Source organism: Platichthys flesus, chromosome 14 (assembly GCF_949316205.1).
Source record: "Platichthys flesus chromosome 14, fPlaFle2.1, whole genome shotgun sequence".
Lineage (NCBI taxonomy): Eukaryota > Metazoa > Chordata > Actinopteri > Pleuronectiformes > Pleuronectidae > Platichthys > Platichthys flesus.
This window is the reverse complement of record NC_084958.1, coordinates 13,446,557-13,468,347: the sequence shown is the minus strand read 5'-3', so window position 1 is coordinate 13,468,347 and position 21,791 is coordinate 13,446,557. Positions and strand designations below refer to the sequence as shown.

The window sequence follows — 21,791 nt, the reverse complement described above, 5'->3', positions numbered from 1 at the left end:
AAAATTTATAAAATGTTATTAAAAGATACGATTCGCAAGATATAAGGGCTCTAAATCAGCATACAAAAGATCACACAGTCAGTATGGTTTAAAACCAATAGTTGTCAAGGTGGCAAGGAGATGATCCATGCCAATATACAGCTAATGCACCAATCGATAGCCATTACACTCACAGTAACACACTTCTCTGGACAGGTCCCTGCTGCCCTGCTCCTCTATGTGACGTGGATAAAACATGCCAGCCTTCTCAGAGCTCTGACAACAGAGGCAGTATCTCAGCAGGGGATAATCAATCAAAACCACTGTCTGAGATTTATGGAGCAACACTGATTAGACTGTGCTCAAAGTACAAATCCATATCTGGGTGAGCTTTGTTCAGCTGTACTTGAGCTTTCAAAACAGTGTTGGTTACACTATGCAACTTGGAAAGGTAACCGCCCTATTCGTATCAATAAAAACAAACTGCAGATGTTGAGGCAGTTCTGACTAGATAGCTACTTTCAGACAACTCTGGAAAATTGGGTCTGGATATTTTCCAGGAGTCTCCCATATAAAATACGTAACCAGATATTGTCCAGGTCAGAACGTTCACAACAACAGGAATATATCGATAACATTCAGACTGTTGCATCTGTCTCATGTAACAAACGTTTCAATGTTCTACATTATTTTTTGCTGTGGCACAGGCTCACACAGATTTGTTTTTGCCGTTTGATTGATGGGTTGGCAGAAAACATTCCAGAAAACATCAGGAGCGATTGGCTTCGACATTTGAAACCTCACGTACAGCCCCTACGGAAAGTTTCAGGAACATGTCAGGAGTTCATGGCATGTCTGAAAGCAGCTTATGCCTCAAAGCAATTTGTTTTTTCTGTGGACTATGAATGCTAAGAGCTTGACAACACTTGTCCTCTGGAGTAAAGATACTCTATTTATATTGACCATTTGCACTGGCCAAGGCTGGTCAAGTAATCCATGAACTTATCCATTATACTCACACACTCCCCGGCTAAGCACTATAAAGTGACCAGTTCTGCATCAAGAATTTCCTCCGACCATTTTCAAGACTTTAAAGCTCAATATACATCTGACATACTGAGGCAATGTAGTTCTTGACACTTTAAAATTTGCATTTCAATGTAACTTTGACTCATTGGGATTAAAATATGTTAAAGAAGAGATAGAAAAACAGAAATCAGATCGTCTGATCTATTATTCTCTCATGACTTCACAAACATTGGTTCAACCACTATCGATTCAAGCAACAACCTTGGCAACTGTTAGAGGAATTCCTTGTGTTGGTGGGATTGTAATGCATTACAGTCATAGGAGGCATATTTTAACTTCCGTCTGCCTGTTCATTTGTATGCCTCTGTAGATGTGGCAGAGCTCCCAAGGTCCATGTTAAAAAGGGGGCATGACCACCCACTGTTCTGCTGAGGGAGACTTCATTACATGTTAATGAATAGCACTAATCTGCAGAGGACAGACTGACTGTCTCTATAATCACTAAGATATGATGGAGCCGCTGCAAGTCTTATAGGAGATGGGATCATGCACACAGCCCTCTGCGTTATCAAATTATGCAGACATATGAGCTTCTATATATACTGAACTAAGAATAGTTGTGAAAACCAAAGGATTGCAGGCAACTATAGGAACACGGAGCTATATATATATATATATATATGTATATGTATGTGTAGGCTTGAGAGAGGGAGTTGGAAAAGTCACATTCTTTTCACATACTCCAATTTGCTCTCCACTACTAGAAGAAAGTCTGATTGCAAGATCTCATGCCTGTTTGATCGCGGTTCAGATCCCGCTACTTTTGCCTGGAGACATGCTAGTGTACTTTGTGCGCCAACTAAACAAGGCCTGGTCATGTACGAAGCCATGACCACAGCCAGGGACAGGAGAATTATTCAGTGACTCTTTAATGAACCATATCATCTCTTCTGCCCTGCGGCTGTGAGGGCATCCTCTGTGGTACATTTTGTGGCGTGACTATGGCTTATTAACTGTATTAGCCCCGGAACACTTATGGCTGCTCTTTCCAAAGAAGCTATTCATTTTTAGCTTGCCTATTAACACATTAATCTCTAAAAAAAACCACGGTGGCACATTAGACTATCTCTCCATTAGATATCGAAAGGAGACTCCTATTGTCTGTGCATTTGTCTGCCTGCTTCCAAACAGTCTTGAGTGAGTTTCTGGCACAGTGGACGCAGCCTTTTTCTCTTCCCGGCCTTTTGTGCAAATCTGAGAAAACAGACATGGAAGAGACGATTTTCCTTTTTACATTGGAAGTGCAAGGGAAGATGGGAGATGCTTTTAGTCCTCATAAAATGTTAAAGGAGTTTAGGGTGGAACATGGGAGAAAAATAAAATCCCACTGTACCCGTTGTGTTTGGTCTCTGCTGCTGCTTAGGCAGTCCACCTGGAAAAGGTGTGGGAAGCCATGAAAATACAGAAAATACACACAGGAGAAAAGCAAGTTATCCATCTCAGATGGGGAGGAGAAGCACACACATGGATAAACACTGTCTGTGATTGAGCCAGAGGGATATGCAGTGAAAAAGTGTGAATCGTACAGCCATGGAAGTACAATTCTCTTCTGGTAACAAACACCATCTGTCAGGAACACTGGAGTGCTCATCAAGAAAGTGAAGACACCCCTGGCATTGCTCTCACTCGCTGCACTTCAGTCGCTAAACCTGTCTATTAGCATGGAGCCGTTGGCAATGCTTGTCTTGCTTTGCCACCCTGTTCAAGAACATAATTACCTACATGTGACAAGAAGGGAAGATTTAAGAGAGGATCATTGTGCTTCTGTTTTTCTCAGCGAGAGGGACAAGTATACTGACTTTACTCTCCTTGCATACCCTCACACAGAAGGAAACAGCTGGCCGTGTGTGTGTGTGTGTGTGTGTGTGTGTGTGTGTGTGTGTGTGTGTGTGTGTGTGCGTGGTGTTAACCTGACCCTAAGGGAAGTAAACTTCGAACACTATTTCAAATTCACAGCTGCTACTTTCGTGAAGTGTTTTTTTTAGTGTAGCGGAAGTTGCAAATTTGAGTCTACATCTAAACACACACACATACTTGGTCTTCTCCTTCGTGAGGACACAACTACATAATCAGTGTTAGGGGATATTATAGGCATGCATTTAATAGAGACTAATCAAAAGGCCCCAATCAGCCAATTACACATTTAAGTCAGGTGGGCACCTACTGTATTTGAGACTTGTTTTAATTATCCAGCAAGTCCCAATGTTCCTTTCACCCTTTGTTGTTCATTCACACACACAGGCTTTCTTGTAGGGAGATATTAATGTGTCTGATATGACCTTGAATATGACTTTGATTCTGTAATCCAGTGTCGTACCATTCCAGTATGTTTTTGAGTTGCCGCTGTGTTTGTACCTGAATGTCAAAGGAATGGAGAGAACGTCTCTCAAAAGACTATAAGGCTGTAAAGGTGTGCCACAGCTGTTCACCCTGGCAGGGGAAGTACATTCCCAACATTAGCATCTGCATGGGCAGGATATGGTCAACCTTACACCAGTGCTAGCAGGATTACAATGGATTGGCCCCAAACTTACAGAGGCATGCTTTTGCTCTGGACCCAGCACGCATTGACCTTTCATGTTAGAAAACTGGAGATTAAGGGAGGAGAGTTGAAAGTTGTTGTTGGAGAAAGGACAAATGGTCAAAAGTAGAAGTGCTGGAGCAGGAAAACGCTTTGAGATGAATAATGCGGGGTTAATACCCTAGACCTGTATGACGTGATGCTGAAGTACAAGAGGTAACAGAGGATTGGGAGTTCAGCTAACGTGAAGATAAAAAGTTAAGGGTTGAGGTTCAGAGAGGATGACTGTACAAACCCATGATTCAATCTAGCGTGAGAGGGTGGATGAGGGATTTGGTGCTCGTATTCTCTGCCAGGCTGGGTAGACCCAATCCAATCCTCGTTCTTCCCATCCTAGGACCTGGAATGAGCCGGGGCCTCAGAGGACTAGCGTGTGTAGAGGCCGGCTGGACAGCAGATGTCCCATTGCGGATATTACCAGTAGGACTGCCATTTCCCCTAGCCTTTCATCTGGAGCTCAAGGGGCTGAGAGGGAGCTCCGTAGCGCAGAGCAAGGCTGGGGAAGAAGGAACCAGAGGATCAGAGATGGCTTTGGCGGGGCAGGGAGATGGTCTGGTTTGCGTATGGATGTGGGCGGAGTAAATTACAATTTCTCGCAGATATTCCAACTCATCTGTGACACAGCTAGTGAATAAGATTGCACAATATTTGCAATACTTACCCTGAGAAAATCTGTGACTTATTCTAAAAAATATTTCTGTATTATTCCATATGAAAGTAATTTGGGGAAATATATATTACTAACAAAACAGTTATAGTGATAATTTGAAAAATGTGCTCAACCCATTTGGAGCACTACAAATACCTGACAATATTATGTTTTATTGAACTTTTTTTTTCTTTAGTTTACACAATAGAATTTGTTATCAACTGTCTCCAGTTTCCTTCTGTCTCCATCCATCCCTTTTTTTTTTATGATCTTCCACATAGCTTTTCAGTAGTCTCCTCTTTCATCCTAGCTTAGCACATTCTGCCCCGTGGCTTTTTTATGGCACTTTGAGAGCATATTAGCTTGAAGGGCTCCCTAGGCATGAGGTCATCAGAGGAGAATGGTTCTCATTAGCCAGCATCATCATTTCCTCTCTAAGCAGTGTCATTGAGACCTTTATGATTGAGCCTCTCCAGCACACCTTTGGGATCCTGTTTGGGAAATACCGAGAATCTTTGGTGTAGATATAAACCAAAGGAATTGTGAGGAATTACGACCTCGGAAGTTAGTAAAAAAACGATATGTAGAATTTAGCATTTTGTATAATTGCTATGAAGTTTACTAGCCGAGAGAAAAGGAATGCTAGTGACTCAGTGCTCTGATTTTGTCGCCACATAAAAGTCTTTAACTACAGTACCACAAAAGCAGCTCTTATCCACTTATATAGAGAGAAATCCTAACAACATGTGCAGGTTCCCAAGCAGTAAATGGCATTTTAAAGATGGTGTCCAGACTCATAAAGACTTTTTTTATTGAAAGCTGCAAATTCAGTAGATATGACCTGGAATTTATTGTGTGCTTAACATGCTCATACACCACCCTTCTCTGCAACTGCAGCCAGGCTCAGATTAAACTTGTCACTGTTGTCATTGGGACCAGAATTAATCAGTGCTAAATGGATTTATGGAAATGTCTTGCTGCAAGCTACACACACCAAGAGCAAAAGCTACAACTGAGGCAACTTTGTGACAGCCCTGGCTTATTAAGTCGTCTTTATTAATGCTTGTACCCATGCAAGCTGCTGGTAGTTGAGATGGGGATTGGTTTGGATGGTGGGCGGGGGAGTTGCATGAGTTACCTTCTCGACTCGCTTGCCTTGCCCGTAGCTCAACCCTGGCTCCAAACACAAACTGGCATTCCTGCTGTAACACAGCACTGAGAAAATAAAGACAGACATTCCATTGATATTGAAAAATACTGTTGAAGGATAAGCAGGGATGAGTCTGATCCTCTTTGTCTCAGTTCACCCTGGTATGCAGGGGGAAATACAAACTCAGTTGGGAGAAAGGGAAAGAAAGCACGGAGGGAGTTGGGATGGAATTCTCCAAATGAGGCTGGCACCTTGAATAGCAAACTCCTAAAACTCAAACTTGTCTTAAAGCAAAACCACGATCAGTCTATCTGCTTTACATAGCCAATTGCATTAGCATTGCATGATTGGTCAGATAATGGAAGTTGGAAGCAATGAGCCAATTTTTGTATTGACTACCTGTGGTGGGAGGCTATGTGTGTGGTCTTATAAATGTGTCTCTATCAAAGGGACGCACATGCAAGACAAGTCACTTCATTAAAAGCCCATCCTATTGACCAGCAGTGAGAGCGACAAATCTCTTCTCTCTTATCCATAATTGATTTGGCAATTAGAGCTGAACCTGGGGCGGACTGTCAGGCCCGTGGGCCGGGAGAGGGCTGACCTCTCACTGCTTCAGCTGATTACAGATCAGATTGGAAGACCCACCGACAGCGTAGGTAATGTAGTGCGCGTGCATAACTTGTTTCAAAAACTGCAGTCAGTTATAAAATCAAAAGTATACATCAAAGTATTTGACTCACCCCCACCAAATCAAACATTTATAACATCACACCATGTATTTTTTTCTCCTCCTTCTAACCCACACAGATTTCTGAAAAACCTTTGAAGTTGAGAAGCGAGCATCACTTAGATCGTATTAATTCATAGGAGGCTGTTCACATGGACTTACACAAGTTTGCAATCTATTCTCTGCTGCTTGCTGCTGTGTGGCTCCTGCCTCTCGGTGTCACTGACAGGGTAGCATCCTATTGACAGTTTTCACACTAACGCACTGGAAAATATTTTCCACAATTCAGCTTATATCCACTGAAGCATTGAAGTCATCATTGGATCATTTACACACAAGAAAAAAAACGACATGCTCTTAACAGTTTAAGAGAGAGGGAAATGGAATATTGTTTATCATCAGAGTGCAATGATTGGGGGATTGCAGTGGGCAAGAGAAGAGATTTGTGTGAGGAATGGTAAGAAGGAGACACACACAGCAACAATATCTCCTGAGTGCTACCTGATGTGCACTTCCTCCTGACTATAATGGATGGCAATAAAGTGTGTGCATGCATGTGTGTCTCAGTGAGGGAGCAAAATAATATGAATGTGAGTTTATCTCTGCATCCTTCACGCTTGTCTGTCGACAAGGACAATCTGACACCTGCCAATGCAATGAGGCATCTGGTGTTTGAGTGCAGGCAGGTGTAGTGTTGGGCGTGTGTGTCTCAACACTGATATACTCCAAATGGCCAATGAGTGCCCTGGTGGGGAATGCAGTGTATGTGCCGCTGTAAGATTGAGAAGTTGCACTCCCTCCTCTGTTGCATAGAGGTTGCTTTCATCTCAGGAGTCCCCTCCATCTTGTGAATCTGTCACATTGACTGGTGGAGGTCACTGTCCTCCCAGGGCCCCTTTAGCCTATTTGTTTCTGTGTGTAAGTGTTTGTGTGTGTGTGAATCTAGGGGAGTAAATCTTAATCTTGCCAAGGAGCTTAATAGTCTAAGAATCGCAGGGTAGATTCCATTGCACTGATCCCTGCTCTGGAGTTGCCATGCTGCTGTGCCCGTTGCTAGGTTAGCTGCAGGCTCTGATGTGTACCCCACTGGTGCCCCTGTATTTTTGGCCCTTTAGCCCCCCGAGTGGCCTGCCAGAGTACCAGTCCTGGATTCCCTACGCAGGTTGCCTGTGAACCAGAAGGACAGTTCCCAGAACAGCGACTTTGTGTGTATGTGTGTGTGTGTGTGTATGTGTGTTTGTGTGCAGGGAAATTCAGTGTGTATCTTAGAATACAGAACAGGGAGATTAGTTTGATGGGTTGAGGAGCCCCATCCTGACATGGCACCACATAAAGAGTGACCATAGACAAAAAGAGCACCGAGATGAATGGTCAGTCATGAACTGCGTGAATGCATCCTTTCCTTCTGCCCACCCTTTAACCTTAGCACCCATTGTGAGAAAGTGTGTGAAAAGAGATAAGGAAACATTTTGTGAGTTCTTGGGAAGGTAAATGTCCGTGTGTAAGACAGTTCAAAAGAGGCATTGAAAATACATTGTGACCCATAGAGTTTTAACATTCTCCTGATGTACCAAACAGTGTCAGGACAGCCTTGATCCATTGCCACGAGGATCAGCATCCATCTTTTATTAGTGTTCAAAGGCCTAATTGGAGGCTGATTGATTGCCCTGTTTCTTAGTAATACTGGCTTTACCTAAGAATTGAAAACAATTGTATATACCGTGTGTTGCTGTCTATTGGACCGTGTACATTCAAGTATGTTGAAAATATATGTTTATGAGAATATTGCAACCAAGGAGTAACTTTGGTCTCTGAATGGATGTGTACTCTGAGGATATATAGAGACCATTCCTATCCTAACACTAGACCGTCTGATTGCTGTGCTGCAAAAGAGGGCAGCTGAGCAGTCATTCTACACAAACATCTTCCAAAACTTCTTTGGATAGATGACAAATTTATAATCACACATCATGGTGAATCATGGTCAACAGAGTGTAATGGTTCAAATCATTTCACAGCATGTGAGAGAGCCTGAGCTGGAACACATGGAACACATATTGGCTGGTTGCATAATGATCTCTTTACAGCAAATAAGGATTCATCTAGCAAATCAACAGTGCCATTATTTGGCGGCTTACCATAGTTGTCACAGAGGAAGTGGAGGAACAGCTGTCTCTGAGGCATCCTCACAGATCTCGGACTTAAACTGGAACCAAGCACACACTCGTCTACCAAATAATTCAGACAGCATGTCTGCATCTGTGTGTTTGTACATGCACTAAGAACATGTGTAAATTGTTTTTTGCCTGTGTGCATGCTAACATATGTGTTTCTGCCTGTGTGAGTGATTAAAAACAACGAGTCAAAGGTCACTTCTCTTAATGAAACATTGCCATGAGGCAGACCAAATAGCCTTGTCAAAATTCAGGACCATGAGCTGCTTTACAACCCCCGCCACCCCACCCTTCTCTGTATCCGTCTCCCATCAACAGCTTCGCAGGGAGAAAAGCCTTCAAGGTCAAGACAGGGTGTGAGCCTAGAGAAAGGAATATGGTGAGAATGAGAGAGAGAGGAGGAGCAAGCTGTTGACCTCCACCCACCTCCATCACACTCCCCCTATGTGCCGTAAATTAGCGCTCTACCTTCTGGCCTTGTTTATAATTGTACCCAGCAGGTGGAGGAGTGAAAACTGATTTAAAGCTCTTGGTAAACAAGCAAGTCCTCTGTTTTCACACGCAACTTCTGTGGTTTGGTTAAGTTAAGTTAGTTACTTTAAAGTAAGAGTGGGACGCTACAAGACCATTCTCATTCAGAGACAGCACTGCACAATTAAATTGAGCAAATATCTAAGTTTATAATATATACAAGAATGAGCATAGACTCGAAAAGGTGGCAGTTGATATGCCAGTTGATGGCATATAGCCTGACAACCTGCTAAGCCCAAGTGCAGTAGCACAATTTTCATTGGATTACTGCTACAATGCCAGTATTCTGCTTTCTGATAGTGTAAACAGCACAACTCACGTGGAATCTGATATTTTCCAATTCGTTTTATGGCCACCTTTATATGTGGTCCAAATCTGCCCTGGTCAGATCACTGGACTATTATACAATGAGCTTGATTGTGTTTTGGGTCATAAACTGTTACTGCTGCTTTTAAACTCCGGGGAGCAGAAATACTTCTTAACTGCCATTTGTTGACTTCAATTTCCAACGACTTACACATAAAACTGCACACATTGACTTCAGTGGCCCCGATGTTGTTTACTTCCATACGATGTGCTGGGTGTTACGTAGTTATAATGTGAACTGCGAAAGGACAAGGTTTGCAGAGTCAACATAGCGGCTGAGTGTGTTGTCTTGTCTATGAGTGACACAGTGAGGAAAATATGGACAGAAAATCATTTAGTTAAGGACATTTACTCTCTTCCCTTTACATCGATTAGTGGATTTAGACTCTGCGGCAGCAGTGGCTGGGTGTTGACAAACCAAAAGAAGCACAAACGAGATGAGTGAAGGAAAGAGAGAGCGAAGACAGCAGCAGAAAAATTAAATGGCTGACCGGACAACCATCATGCAATTTTCTGTCCCTCAGAACTTTTCAAAAGAAATGATGGCCAAGACGTTTGTTATTCCTCCCACTCACCTTCCAACCCTTAGTCCTCCCTTCCTCTCTCTCCCTACCCTCCAATCCCTCCTTCCTCTTGGCAAGAACCCAGGGTCCACCTCTTCCTCGGTGCAGTGTCCAGGCTTGTTAGAAGCAGCTGTTGTTGCTCCCGGGCCAGAGGGAAATGGAGTCTCCTCCAAACACACAAGCTGCCCCTGGAGAGGCAATAATGGCAAAGGACACTCTGAACCATTTCTCACACACTTGGCCAACAGAGAGGTCAACAGGGTGGCAGAGGGTATTGTGTTGTATCTGTAGTAGTAAAGGTAACACAGTCCCTGTATGAGTGTTGGATGTTCAGATGGATGAAGGGACATGATGCCTCATCGTCTTTCTTCTCACGACCCTGTCTGCTGCAGGCTATAATGACAAATGAAAGCTCCCTCAACCCATTCTTTATACTACTACAGGGCACAGACACACACATTCACACATTTCCTCTCAGACATTAATGTCTGTGATCTCGCGGCATCTATTTGTCTCCCACGTTTGTTCGGCCCTGTTCTCGTTTGTCACTGTCACCGTTTGCTGACTATAATAAAGCTTTTTACCAATTAATCACATTTATCTTTTACTGGTAAAGAGCATATGTCATTTAGTGTTGAATGTTGTTGTGATGGGAGAAGCACGGCGGTGAGCAATCATGTATCCTTGATGCAAGCGACATCTCTCTCATGCTGAAAATCAAACCAAACTATTTTCCTCTTCTCACCCTTTACATCATCTTTCACTCCCTTCCACCCTCTGTTTTTCTGCCTCGCTTGTTCTCTTTCCCTCTTTAGGGGATTTAGACATGAGCCAGTTCATGAAACACAGCTTATCTGCTAACATTATCTCATTGTGACAACAACATCACATTCCATTATCCTCCTGCCACTCTTGGTTTTCGGTTTTTGATGTGCTTCAGGTTGTTTCATGCTTTTGGGGACTTAACTATTTCAATGCGCCTTTTTTTCCCCTCACATCTCTACTGCCTCTACTGTTCTGTTTTATAACTGTTGTCATGTCATTTCTCTCAACTAGGGCTATGCTAGAATACTTCACATATCCTTATGATATAATAATAAGCATTAGAATAATATTTAAATATTAACATGACGCAACATTTTAACACCATGTGATAACAGTTTTTAACACAGTCTGTAATATTTTTTTCAAAAGTAACATGTTTTTTGTATTAGCTGAAAAACGAAAAATTAGTATAACTCAAAATTTAACCACATATAAGTCCTGGCCTTCCTTGCAGTAGAGATTAAGATTAAGACTTAATCTATCGAAATCTACCGAATTAAATTGTTCTCTTGCTGAAAAATAATTTCTCCAAGATTAATATGGTGCAATGCATTATCAAGTTTCTATTTTGTAGCTCTTGATTTTCCAACAATATTTAATTTTTCATCAAGACCTCAAACTAGTGATAATATTATCAATTATTTCATTCATACAAATGTTTTAATCTAAAACAAGTTCTCTACCACTGTAGTGCATCAGTGATCCATATTTCAAATCACAGCAGCACATGAATACATCTGTGTAAAAGCTTGTTGTGTAATGTAGTGTATATTGTGAGATGTTATTTTGGTTGGGGCATTTTAAACTATGTGAGACTTTAGGTAAAATATTAATTTGATTCCATCTTGTTCATGTGTCTCCCAGCCAGTGGCACTCTAGACAATTACCAAGTTTCGCACGAGTGGTTACATTAGGTTACATTAGATGATCGGTTTTAATGCTTCCAGTTTTATTATATTTAACAGATCCCAAACCCGTCCACCAACAACATGCATTCTTGAATAGCTACCAAAGACTTGTTCCAGTAATTAGCCCCTTGGGCAGCCTGCAGTGGAGATGTATTGGTGTTGTACTGCTGTCTTCTGACATGTCTCTGATGAGATGCAGCCCATTTCCACTGAAACAATAACAGCAATCTGATTTGGGATAAATGATGTCTTTGTCTATTGTCTACTGGAACAACACAAAACCATTGGCACACACTTCTCTCTCTCTCTCTCTCTCTCTAGAGCCCTGCCGAGCCTTATTCAGACTTGCATGCACATAAAACCCCACTGCATACTAGGGATGGGTTGAAGTACATCCTCAGTTCTACAGAAGATGTACAAAAATATTACACGTTTGAATATGGCGTATCTGAAACAAAAATCATATCGGATGACAATTTGTATCCGCAAAGAAGTGACTTAGTTTGCTATGCAGAAGTCTTTTTTCGGTTTCCTATTAACGCAACGTCTACCACACACCTGGCTGTCGAGTTGTTTGGCAGCCGAGTTCACAGATGGATTTAGACAATCCAGACAGATTGGTTTACACACCCAGGCTGGTCTCAATCCCTGCAAACCTGCGACTGCCTAAAGAGACATTTTGACACTGATCATTGTCAGTAGTCAGATAAATTGTTTACTCCCCGACACAGCACACACTCCCGTTCTTTCCTTCACCCTTGACTGCACGTGTTTCTTGCTGTATCCTTTGGGATTGGCAAACCTTGATGTCACCTCATCTATCTTTGGGCGCTCACACAGGGATTTCTGAGCCTTTCGCTCCAGCAGGAGGGTACAAACTAAATGTATGACACTTGTATCACCTGAGCGATACATGTTTACGGGATTTTAATGGGGAATTTGTGTGCTGAGGGTGGTCATCTGTCTTCAATCCAATCATGTACATTCTTAAGTTGGGTTTGGTGTTGAAGAGGAGCAGAGAGTAGGATGCATGATTACTTTCAGACAACAACATGTTTTTACCCCCCAGAGAAAAGCAAAGTAACTGCTTAGAAGCAAAGCAAGGCAGCATCAGGCGTAATGCAAGTTTCTTTGCCAGTTTCAGTCCCACACAGTTGTTATTTTCCCATCCAGCGCCCAGCTTGTTTAAATAGAAAAGGCACCTGTGCTTGATCTTAAAATGAGGTGTGGCCGGTGACATTGTTGCTACACTGCTGAGAACGTGGAGAGTGCTTGTGCTTTTGACAAACCAAAACCTGGTCTGAAGTCAGGGGTGCGGTAGGTCACTGGTATTTTGAGGACGCATTAGTAATATGAGACAGGTGCACAGCACACGTTCACCCCGTTAAACCCACAGATTGCCTGCAGACCTGGCAAATGCACCATTGTCATCACTGCACCTGGCCTTCTATTGGTTGGGGAAGTTTTGACAGACTTGTTGCACAAAATAATACTAGGGCAGAACAAATTTAAATCTAAAGCTGGACTGCAGGAAATCTTTCACCAGCAGAGAAATTCTGAGCACAAACAAGCGCCATTTGAGTGCAAGAGCACATGCAACATGAAATCAGCAGTTCCTGCTCTTAAGCTGAAGGACCACACTCTTTAATTAAGATAGGAATGTCTCCCTATCTTGCAGCATGTACATAAGACAATGATGTGTTCATTGGACTAAAGCCCAACAAGAGGGATGATGTATGTTCACAACCAGAGCTGTGATATTGTGATACCAAAGTTATTAAGCTTGATAAAGAGCAGCAAGTGGAGGAGGTATGAGTCAAGTTCTTTTTCAGGAAAGCTTGGATTTCACTGATGTCAGCAACAAAGTGTTTGTGTGGCCAGCTTTGTGTGTTGGTGTGATTTGCGGGGCCTGTGATAAAATGGCTGCTTAAAGGGTGCTGGTGGAGATAAGACGACCAATCAGTCCACCACAGTGTGTTTGTGTGTGGGTGAAGAGTTATTTATTTTGCTGTCTCTGTAGGGCAAAAAAAAACATAGACAAAAGGGATTTACTAACTCCAAAATGAGCAACCCAGTAGCACTGCACATGCATTTTTGGAATTTTTCAAAGCACTGTTAAATAAATTACGGGTTCTTTCGACTAAAGCAGCCGCAGATGTGCTGCTTCAGATGCACATATGAACTCACTTTAACCGTAACAGACGTAATAGCACATCGTTTTCATGTCAGATTGTTTTTGAAAATCCTCCGAGAGAGGTGATGGTAATGGTGATTGGAGATGATGAGCCCCTAATATACAATTTTATAAAACCCGAAGGACTCTCAACATTAAACCATTATACCATGATTACAGTGATGCGCCAAACCATTTATCTGTGTCTGTCTCTTCTCTTCTCTCTCTCTCTCTATCTGTTCTCCCCCAGCACACACAGACGCTGCCAGTGAAAGGAGGCCCGTCGGCAGAAAGCCTGGAGGTGACAGCCCGCACGAGAACCCTTCCAGGCCCCCCTCGGTGAAGGTGAGAGGGGGTTCGCCGTCTGCCAGCTGGGCACGACCCTGGAGCCTTGCACTGCTCCCTGCTGCCCTTTGCCTGCAGTGGACCCTGTTCTGAGGCCAGCACCGCCTGTGAATCCCCCTTCACCTTCTAGGAAACATGCAGACAGACGTTCATATCATATAAATCACATCACAGTATCCTTACTCCTGTCCTCAATCTGCATGGGTGGAAAGTAGCGATGGAGAAAGGAGAGAAGATGGAAACGGAAGAGAGGAGGACAACATTGTAGATGGGGGGGCTCCTGCAGGAACTTGACTGATCTCATGCACGGCCACCTACAAAGATTATGCCTGCTGCTTCCACTAGGCTGTTCTGGGATAAGATATGTGTGTATAACGGACACCAATATAGTCCTGCAGCTCCTTGCTCCACTCACACTCAAAACGTACTTCATAGTTCAGAGCAAGAATTCATCAATATGATTTTACTTAAAAATACATTTCAACGCACGTTCATGTTTTCTACACAGAGCTGTCCTCGTCGTCTTCTGCTGGATTTTACTTTCAGGCTCATCACAGCCCTTTGCCAGCCAGACTGAAGAATTCTGCTTATTTGAAAACTCAAACTTATTTTCTTTTTGAGGATTAAGGAATGCATGATAGATTGTTAGATCAATCCCAGGTGCCTGGCCCAGCGCAGCAGATTGGATATACTCTGACTGTGTACCCTGGCAGGGATTAGAATGGAATGAGTTCACAGATAGAGCACAGGCACACTTGCAGGGTCGCAACACATTGCGCAGACAAACTAGGTGTGTTTAGTATGTAACTGTATATAGGTGGAAAGATTTGATGGGAGTGTGTGAGGTTTTGATTCTGCAAAAATGCTCTTAACTGATTTAAATAAATGGGTTTTTTCTTTTGTTTTTTCGTCCTGCAATGAATGGACTGTGTTGTCTGCTGTCCATACTATGTAGAAAACAATGCAAAACAGACTATAGAGATTTCATTTCTATAACAAATAAAGCAGGAATGTACATCATTTACCAACTCAACACCGCAAAATGAACGGACACATTTTGCTCCACACATTGTTGATTTTTCTATGATGTTTATCCTGCATCCAGTTGTGTGTGTTTGCGCGTTGAAATGCACATTAATGCATGTATAACCTTCAAGGTTCTCCAAATCTATATGATGGGATCAGGCCTTACTTCAGATAGCATATATCTGAACACAAACATATATTTTCAAACCTGCAATTTTTCACTGACCTTTCTTGATCAAATGATTGTTTGGTATTTGAAAACAAGAGGCAGGTTGGGCAGCAGATTCTAATGCAATTCAACATATAAAAACCTTACCTTTACATTATTGGGTGCATCTATGTTTGATGTAATTCAGTGGCAGCCATTGTATAAGTCCTTCAATGATTTATTGTGTAATGTGTCCTGTTGTCGATTCTTCTTGAATATCAGGGCAGCATGGCATCTTCCATTAAGGGGGCTCTGGGTTCAGGGTTGGGACGGAGCCAGTTCCTGCCTCAAACCAGTTCTTTGTGATTTGACCATCAAAGAACTGTCTCTTGGTAACAAAAAAAAAACTGGTTCGACTCTGGCACCAACCCTTTGCTGGACTAGAAGAAAGAACTGCTTACGTCAGGGACTGGGGATGGGATTATTATACCTTTCATGTGTAGCAAAGAGACACTGTAGTGCTCTGTGTGCTAGCGACGTATAAAGTTATTTTGGAATGTGAAAAAACAGAAAAGGTTTGCAAGTTAAACCGGTGTGGAGTTTTCCGGTGCCTGCGAGGGTGTCCTCTGGGTACTCCGGCTTCCTCCCCCACTTCAAAGACAAGTAGTTCAGGTTAATTGGTGACTCTAAAGTGCCTGGATAGTTGTGCATGTTAGGGTGATTGGTCGATTGTCTCTATCTTGGTTAAAGTCCCCCTTGGACCCTTGAGGAATAACCGCTAAAGAAAGCCCAAAAACCCCCAAATGTGTGCTGACCATCCGTGGAATCCAAACAGTTAAAGGGCAAATGATCACTTGTTTTAAACGATCCCTCGTGACGATGGAACAAAAGGGGGGAAAAACAACCCGTGTGACTTGTACAATGGCTTCCTCTGTATACCAGGTTTGTTCCTTGTGCAGATGAGGATTTTCTATGCACAGATATATGGTACAGCAGTGTGAGTGAGGATGATGAATGTATGGCCATTGCTATGCAGATGCAATATTAAAGCTGACTAAGCCTTGCACAGATACAGTATCTAAGCTACGGGCTACACACACTTTAAGCTTGACATGGGTCTATAAGCAGTGATATACCTCTTCCATTAACTACACTTTATTCTAGACAATTTGTTCCTGTCTCTACTGACAAGAGATTCACCTTTAACTCTGCCTATATTTTTTCTAAACGGATGACCCACTTAACCACACGCAAACATATACAAATGTCTATTAAAGGCCTGCACTTAATGAGGAATGATGATTACTACCTTCACAACGTTAGGTCTCTACAGTTTAAATGTGTCACATTTCATGTTCTGTAACCACGTTTGTTTAGTTCCTAAAATTTGCTCCATGTTGTTCCAGACTGGCGTTCATTGCACCCACAGGTCACTTACAGCCCTATACCCTCGCATGTGTATAAATGTACATATTTTAAGTCACTCATCACTTGTTTTGTGTCTCATTTCCTCTCTTTTGTATCAGTATGATACAGTACAGTCGGGCACTATTAAAGGTGCTCTGCTTTTTTGTGCTCGTCTCAACAGCCTCTCCTTAAATAGTAAATCCGCCACGATGGACACTCACAAACAACAGATTTTATCCGAAGTACGTGTTTATGGAAGGCTCTACACACACGTGGCACACCCACACAGGCCTTTAACGCTCATTAGTCCTGAATAATTCTCCTCTTAGGCTTGTGTGGGTCTGTGCAGACCACACTTGATTGACATTTCCCTCATTCTCCCACACTTTTGTTAATTATCTAAATCCCAGCCTAGCATCACCAGACTTCCACCTGACTTCAAGTTAAATCCGCCATAACATGTTAAATTGCTGCGTGGGCGAGTATGCACCGAAACATTTTTTTTTAATTTTGATATCGCACACATTCATCCTGTTGGTACAATCGAAGCTTTAACAATGAGGTGTCCACACTTTACACATCCACTGAGGCTTAATGAGCATTTTAAGTTTGACATTGATTTAATTCACAGGCTGGAGCAATTAGCTTAGCTTTGCATAAAGACTTGGAACAAAATTCCATTGTCTCATTCGAAATCTAAGACTCCTGGAAGTAGACAGCACCCAGCCAAGAAATAGGAGCAGTAAATAAGCCTCCTCTCATTCTTAAAATGTAATTTGTGCATGAATTAAACAAGTAGGTTCCGAACTTATCAGCATTCAAAATAATCACTATCACAAGAGGTGTTTGGATATTGATTTGAGCCCGTTGAGGAAAAACATCACCTACATCCACATATTGCAATGTTTCCTGTGGTGCTGTAAATAGTCCTGCTGCAACTTGTGCTGCTGCTAATCTGCCATAATCAGCTCATGTGGTCATGTGGGGACCGAACAAATCAGAAGGTTGATTTAATTTATTTTTAATTTATCTGATCTTTGGCGAGCTTCACCCTCGTTCTATATTGCAACCCCACCGGGGGGCCCCTGGTTTGGGATCAAGTGGATACAAAAAAACAAGATGTGTTAATTTGTTAGCTTTGGAGGTGATAATAGACATTGAACCTTGGTGTGAGTCAGTCTAGCTGTTTCCTCGTGATTTCAGTCTTAATGCTGAGCCACAGTAGCTCTATCTATATATATATGTGAGCATATTCAAGTCAAACTTCCAACCAAGAGGAATAAATAACATGATTACACTTCACTGACCTGCTTCGTGTCCCTTTCAAAAAAATAAAAAAACATGTTGTTTCATTGACCATACTTGTTGCTGGTGGGCGTAGGCAGGGAGCCCCATCTCAGTCTGACCTTCCTTATTTGCATCCATTGAGCCTCTTGCTAAACATATCTGTCTGTGTGTTTGCACCAGGAATAGAGAGGCCGCGAATAGGCTCTGTGCTGGAGAGGACTGGGGCAGACAGTCGGTGGCGATGAAAAGCGCCATCGACGGTGACAGTTTGCTCACTCAGCTGACGTGCGGCCGACCCCTTTGGCTGCTCCTGTAGGGGAAACTTTGCCTGTTCATCAGCTATAATTGCCCTGAGTTCGTCTGTGCTGTCAGCTGCAAATGCACAGCAGCACTGCTTGTCTTAGCTCGCAGTGCTTTAAGCATTATGTCAGACGCAGGAGTCACAAAAACAGACAATGGGACAGAAGCAAAAATGTTTTGAAGTGATATTCAATGTCTATTTTTCCTCCACAGTGATTATAAAAGCATTCGATGGCAGCGTATCAGGCGACAGTGGCCCTCCAAGTCTCACCACACCTCCCGCTGTTTTAACCATCAGCCTGGGAGCACATTAACTAATAGAACTTTCCTGGCTAAAGCACGCTGTGTCCACAAGCTCCTTCTCTCTCTCTCTCTCTCTCTCTCTCTCTCTCTCTCTCTCTCTCTCTCTCTCTCACAGATGATCTCACTGACACACCCTGTCCCATAGTCATGTACGTCCAATTGCAGACAGGCTGACTATTTGAACCTCGGAGTCGAGTTTGTGTGTGTCGCTGTGAAACTGAGAATCTGGCTGGAGGTGCAGATGAGACCAGAGCAAGTGCCCGGTCCAAAGGATACCGTGCCTGCGCTTTGCCTAAGCTGTAATTGGACTGCATTGTCCCTGCCTGGTAAAACCGAAGCCGTCTGTCGTCCTACAATAACCTCCGCTGACAGACACATAAAAGCCATGCATAACTTTAAAATATGGGCAATAATGGGAGCTAACCGAGACACTGAGAAAGAGCAATTAATCTGACTAATCAACTGCTATTCCTTAGCCTCGCAAAGACAGTTTAATGTCTCGACAATTGGCGTGGATGATTCAGTGCGTGACACAGTGGGTACAGACGCACACACACGTTGCAAAGAGCAGTGTGGTCAGTGAGTGCAACTGAGAGTGCGAGGGACCTGAGGTCACAGCTGCTCAGCTGTCTGTCTGGGCTATTTTAAATGGTAGCACACATCAGCGCTTCTGTCCCACTGGCTTGGCCAAGTCAACGCTTGCAAGTCCTCGCACACACTGAGGTCTCTTCTTGCCTGATAGTCAGGAGTGGATCTAAGACTAATTCACACATTCAGAGAGGGTGCACAGCTGCAACGCTCAGCGTGGACTGAACCTTAAGATGCATAAGTGCATTCTCGAGCAGATGTCCCCCGAAGTTAGCCTGATGCAGTGCAGTACCAGGGTGAGATCAGTGGAGCGACCCCCCCCACAGCAGATTGTCTTACCTTTTCAGCCAGGGGATCAGAGTGACAAGTTTGAACCAGAGGAGGGAGCAAAGGAAGGCGGGGAGGGAGGGACACTTGAAATAGCTTTTCAGAGATGAACAATTGGGTGAGGCAGAGGGGAAACACAGGGGGGACCTGCGGCTCCTGTTCACCACAGCTCTCCTTCTTGAGTTTCGGCCCTCTGCTGTATCCATTCGCCTCAGTTCAGAGCTCCCTCCTTCCTCGCGACGGGCCAACACAAGCTGTCACTGCCAATTCTCCATCTGTCTCCCTGCTCCACCGGCCAATTAGCATTATGCTCAATGAGCTCTTGAGCCGACTAATTGAGTCCAATTAAACACATTTTCGACATGACAGACCATCAAGAGTCTCAGAAGCCCCGGCAGAGATCAGCTCTGTAACAGCAGAACGGGAACTTAAGCTTGATTCCTCCTTTTTACGGATTAGCCTCAAGTGCCATTTCTGTTTCCCATCATGCAATGTGTTGCTGGCGGACAATAAGTAAACAAGAGTTTGGAGGGGTTCTTTTCCTGGTAGACCATTTTCTGTCTGACTGTTATGAGGCAATAAAAACTAATATCGTCCTCAAACTGAAATGAGCGATTGTAAGAGAGTAAAAAGGCGATTGACTCTTAGTTCGTGTTCAACATGAGACAGATGTACCCCAAAAATGAGAATATCGCTTACCTCACTGCTTTGCCAAAGTAGCAAATTCACCAAGATCTCTTGTTTCCATCAATGCTGATCGGAGCTAGCCAATGAAAACAAGTGTCTACTGCAGAGTCATTTGACCAGGGAGTGAATGGCGATTGTATCCATTCCCATTGCAGACAAAACTCAAATTTTAGAAGGTTTAGAACAGTGTAGAAGGGGCTTGATGGGTATGTACAAAACGTGTAGACGTACCAACAGTTCTACAAGTTTCTGAACATCCTTGAAAACAAATGCAATAATGCATTGAGCTGTGCAGTAACCTCAGATCCCACGAGAGTGCCAATCTTTTCTGCCTTTCATGAAAGAAACATGAACGATTGACATGAAGGACCCCTCACACACGCCACAGGACTAGACAACTGGGTTGGACACCTTTCTAACAGCTGACTGAGGTGACCTTAGAGGTTTTCTGGATGTCCCTGCCCATTACTCCTTAGTAGGACGTCAGCAAGCATCATGTTCACATGCAGATGGGAGATTAAGCAGAAAGAATCTTAGACACCGAAAGAAAATGTTATATATGCCCTATATCTTTAATTTTTAGAGGTACAAAATTAGCACAAGCAATGCATTGAGACAGGCCCAGTTTTTAAAACGATGCCTTAACATTTTTTCACCTGCACATACCAAAAAAAGCTCTGTCAGCTGTACCAATAAAAAAAACTGTAGATGCAAGCTGTGTCTGATACTCTGTGCATTATATACAGATTTCCTGTCACAAAAGAAGTGCATTGAGGTTTAATTTGTTTCAATTATTTTAACGATGTCGGCATATACAGTAGCGTCCCAGAATGGCCCTGAATAGAGTGTTTACCTCTGCCAAGGCCGAACCATCCTATACACGATTTTCTAGGTCTTATAGTACAAAAAAAAGACACGCAAAGAAGGCAAACAAAAAAGGGAAATGGTCTGATAATGTAAAACATTAATTTATCCTTTAACATAGTTGCAAAGATGTTGCAAAGGAATTCCTGGATCGGCCCCTGAATCCGCATCGACCTCCAATACAACCGGAACGTTTCACGGAAATATATTTGAATTAAAATTTCCATCCAACATACACTTGAGGTTTTCCTAGAACCTGACAGTTCACGGACAATCACGCATGTGCTGCAAAAGAAAGGGAACGGCAGTCCTTGGTGAAGAGGAGCTGTCATTAGAAAGTATTGTGTCTTAATAAGGCGCTGCACATGAGGTCTGAACATTACTCACCGTGGAAGTCTGGCTGCTGGGAATACAGATTAACTACGTCGCCACATGACACTGGCCGGCCTGAGAGAAATGTAGTCCCACTAGCATGAGCCCCCATTCCAATTAGAGCGGTGGGCTCTGCACTGGTGCTTGTGGTGTGAGGCATGATTGAGGAGTTTGAGAAGTGTGCGTGTGTTGGTGTGCGTGTGTGTGTGCACGTGTGTGCATGTTCAAGGCTGGCCAGCATCTCGTGTTGAATTCTCTGTCAGGCTCACTCTGCTTGGCATGCTACGGGCAGAATCCCTCCTCATGTCCCGGAGATGGATGAGCTCTGGTGCGAATGTTCCATTGCTCCCTTGGGTGCCATTCTACCTTTCCAGCTCTCTCTCCCTCCCTCTATCTCTGTCAGGCTGGAACTGAATTCA

The 21,791-nt window shown here is 43.2% G+C and overlaps 1 protein-coding gene across 2 annotated transcripts in view; it reads left to right on the top strand.

Annotated features, from left to right (window-relative positions):
* LOC133969002 (glypican-5-like) overlaps positions 1–16,724 on the top strand; it is a 92,800-nt gene extending 76,076 nt beyond the window's left edge. For both annotated transcript variants that reach the window (XM_062405305.1, XM_062405303.1), the window contains one exon: positions 13,969–16,724. In XM_062405305.1, the coding sequence (XP_062261289.1) occupies positions 13,969–14,156 (188 nt within the window). In that variant the 3' untranslated portion in view covers positions 14,157–16,724. The remainder of the gene's footprint in view (positions 1–13,968) is intronic.
* Positions 16,725–21,791: the final 5,067 nt, after the last annotated feature.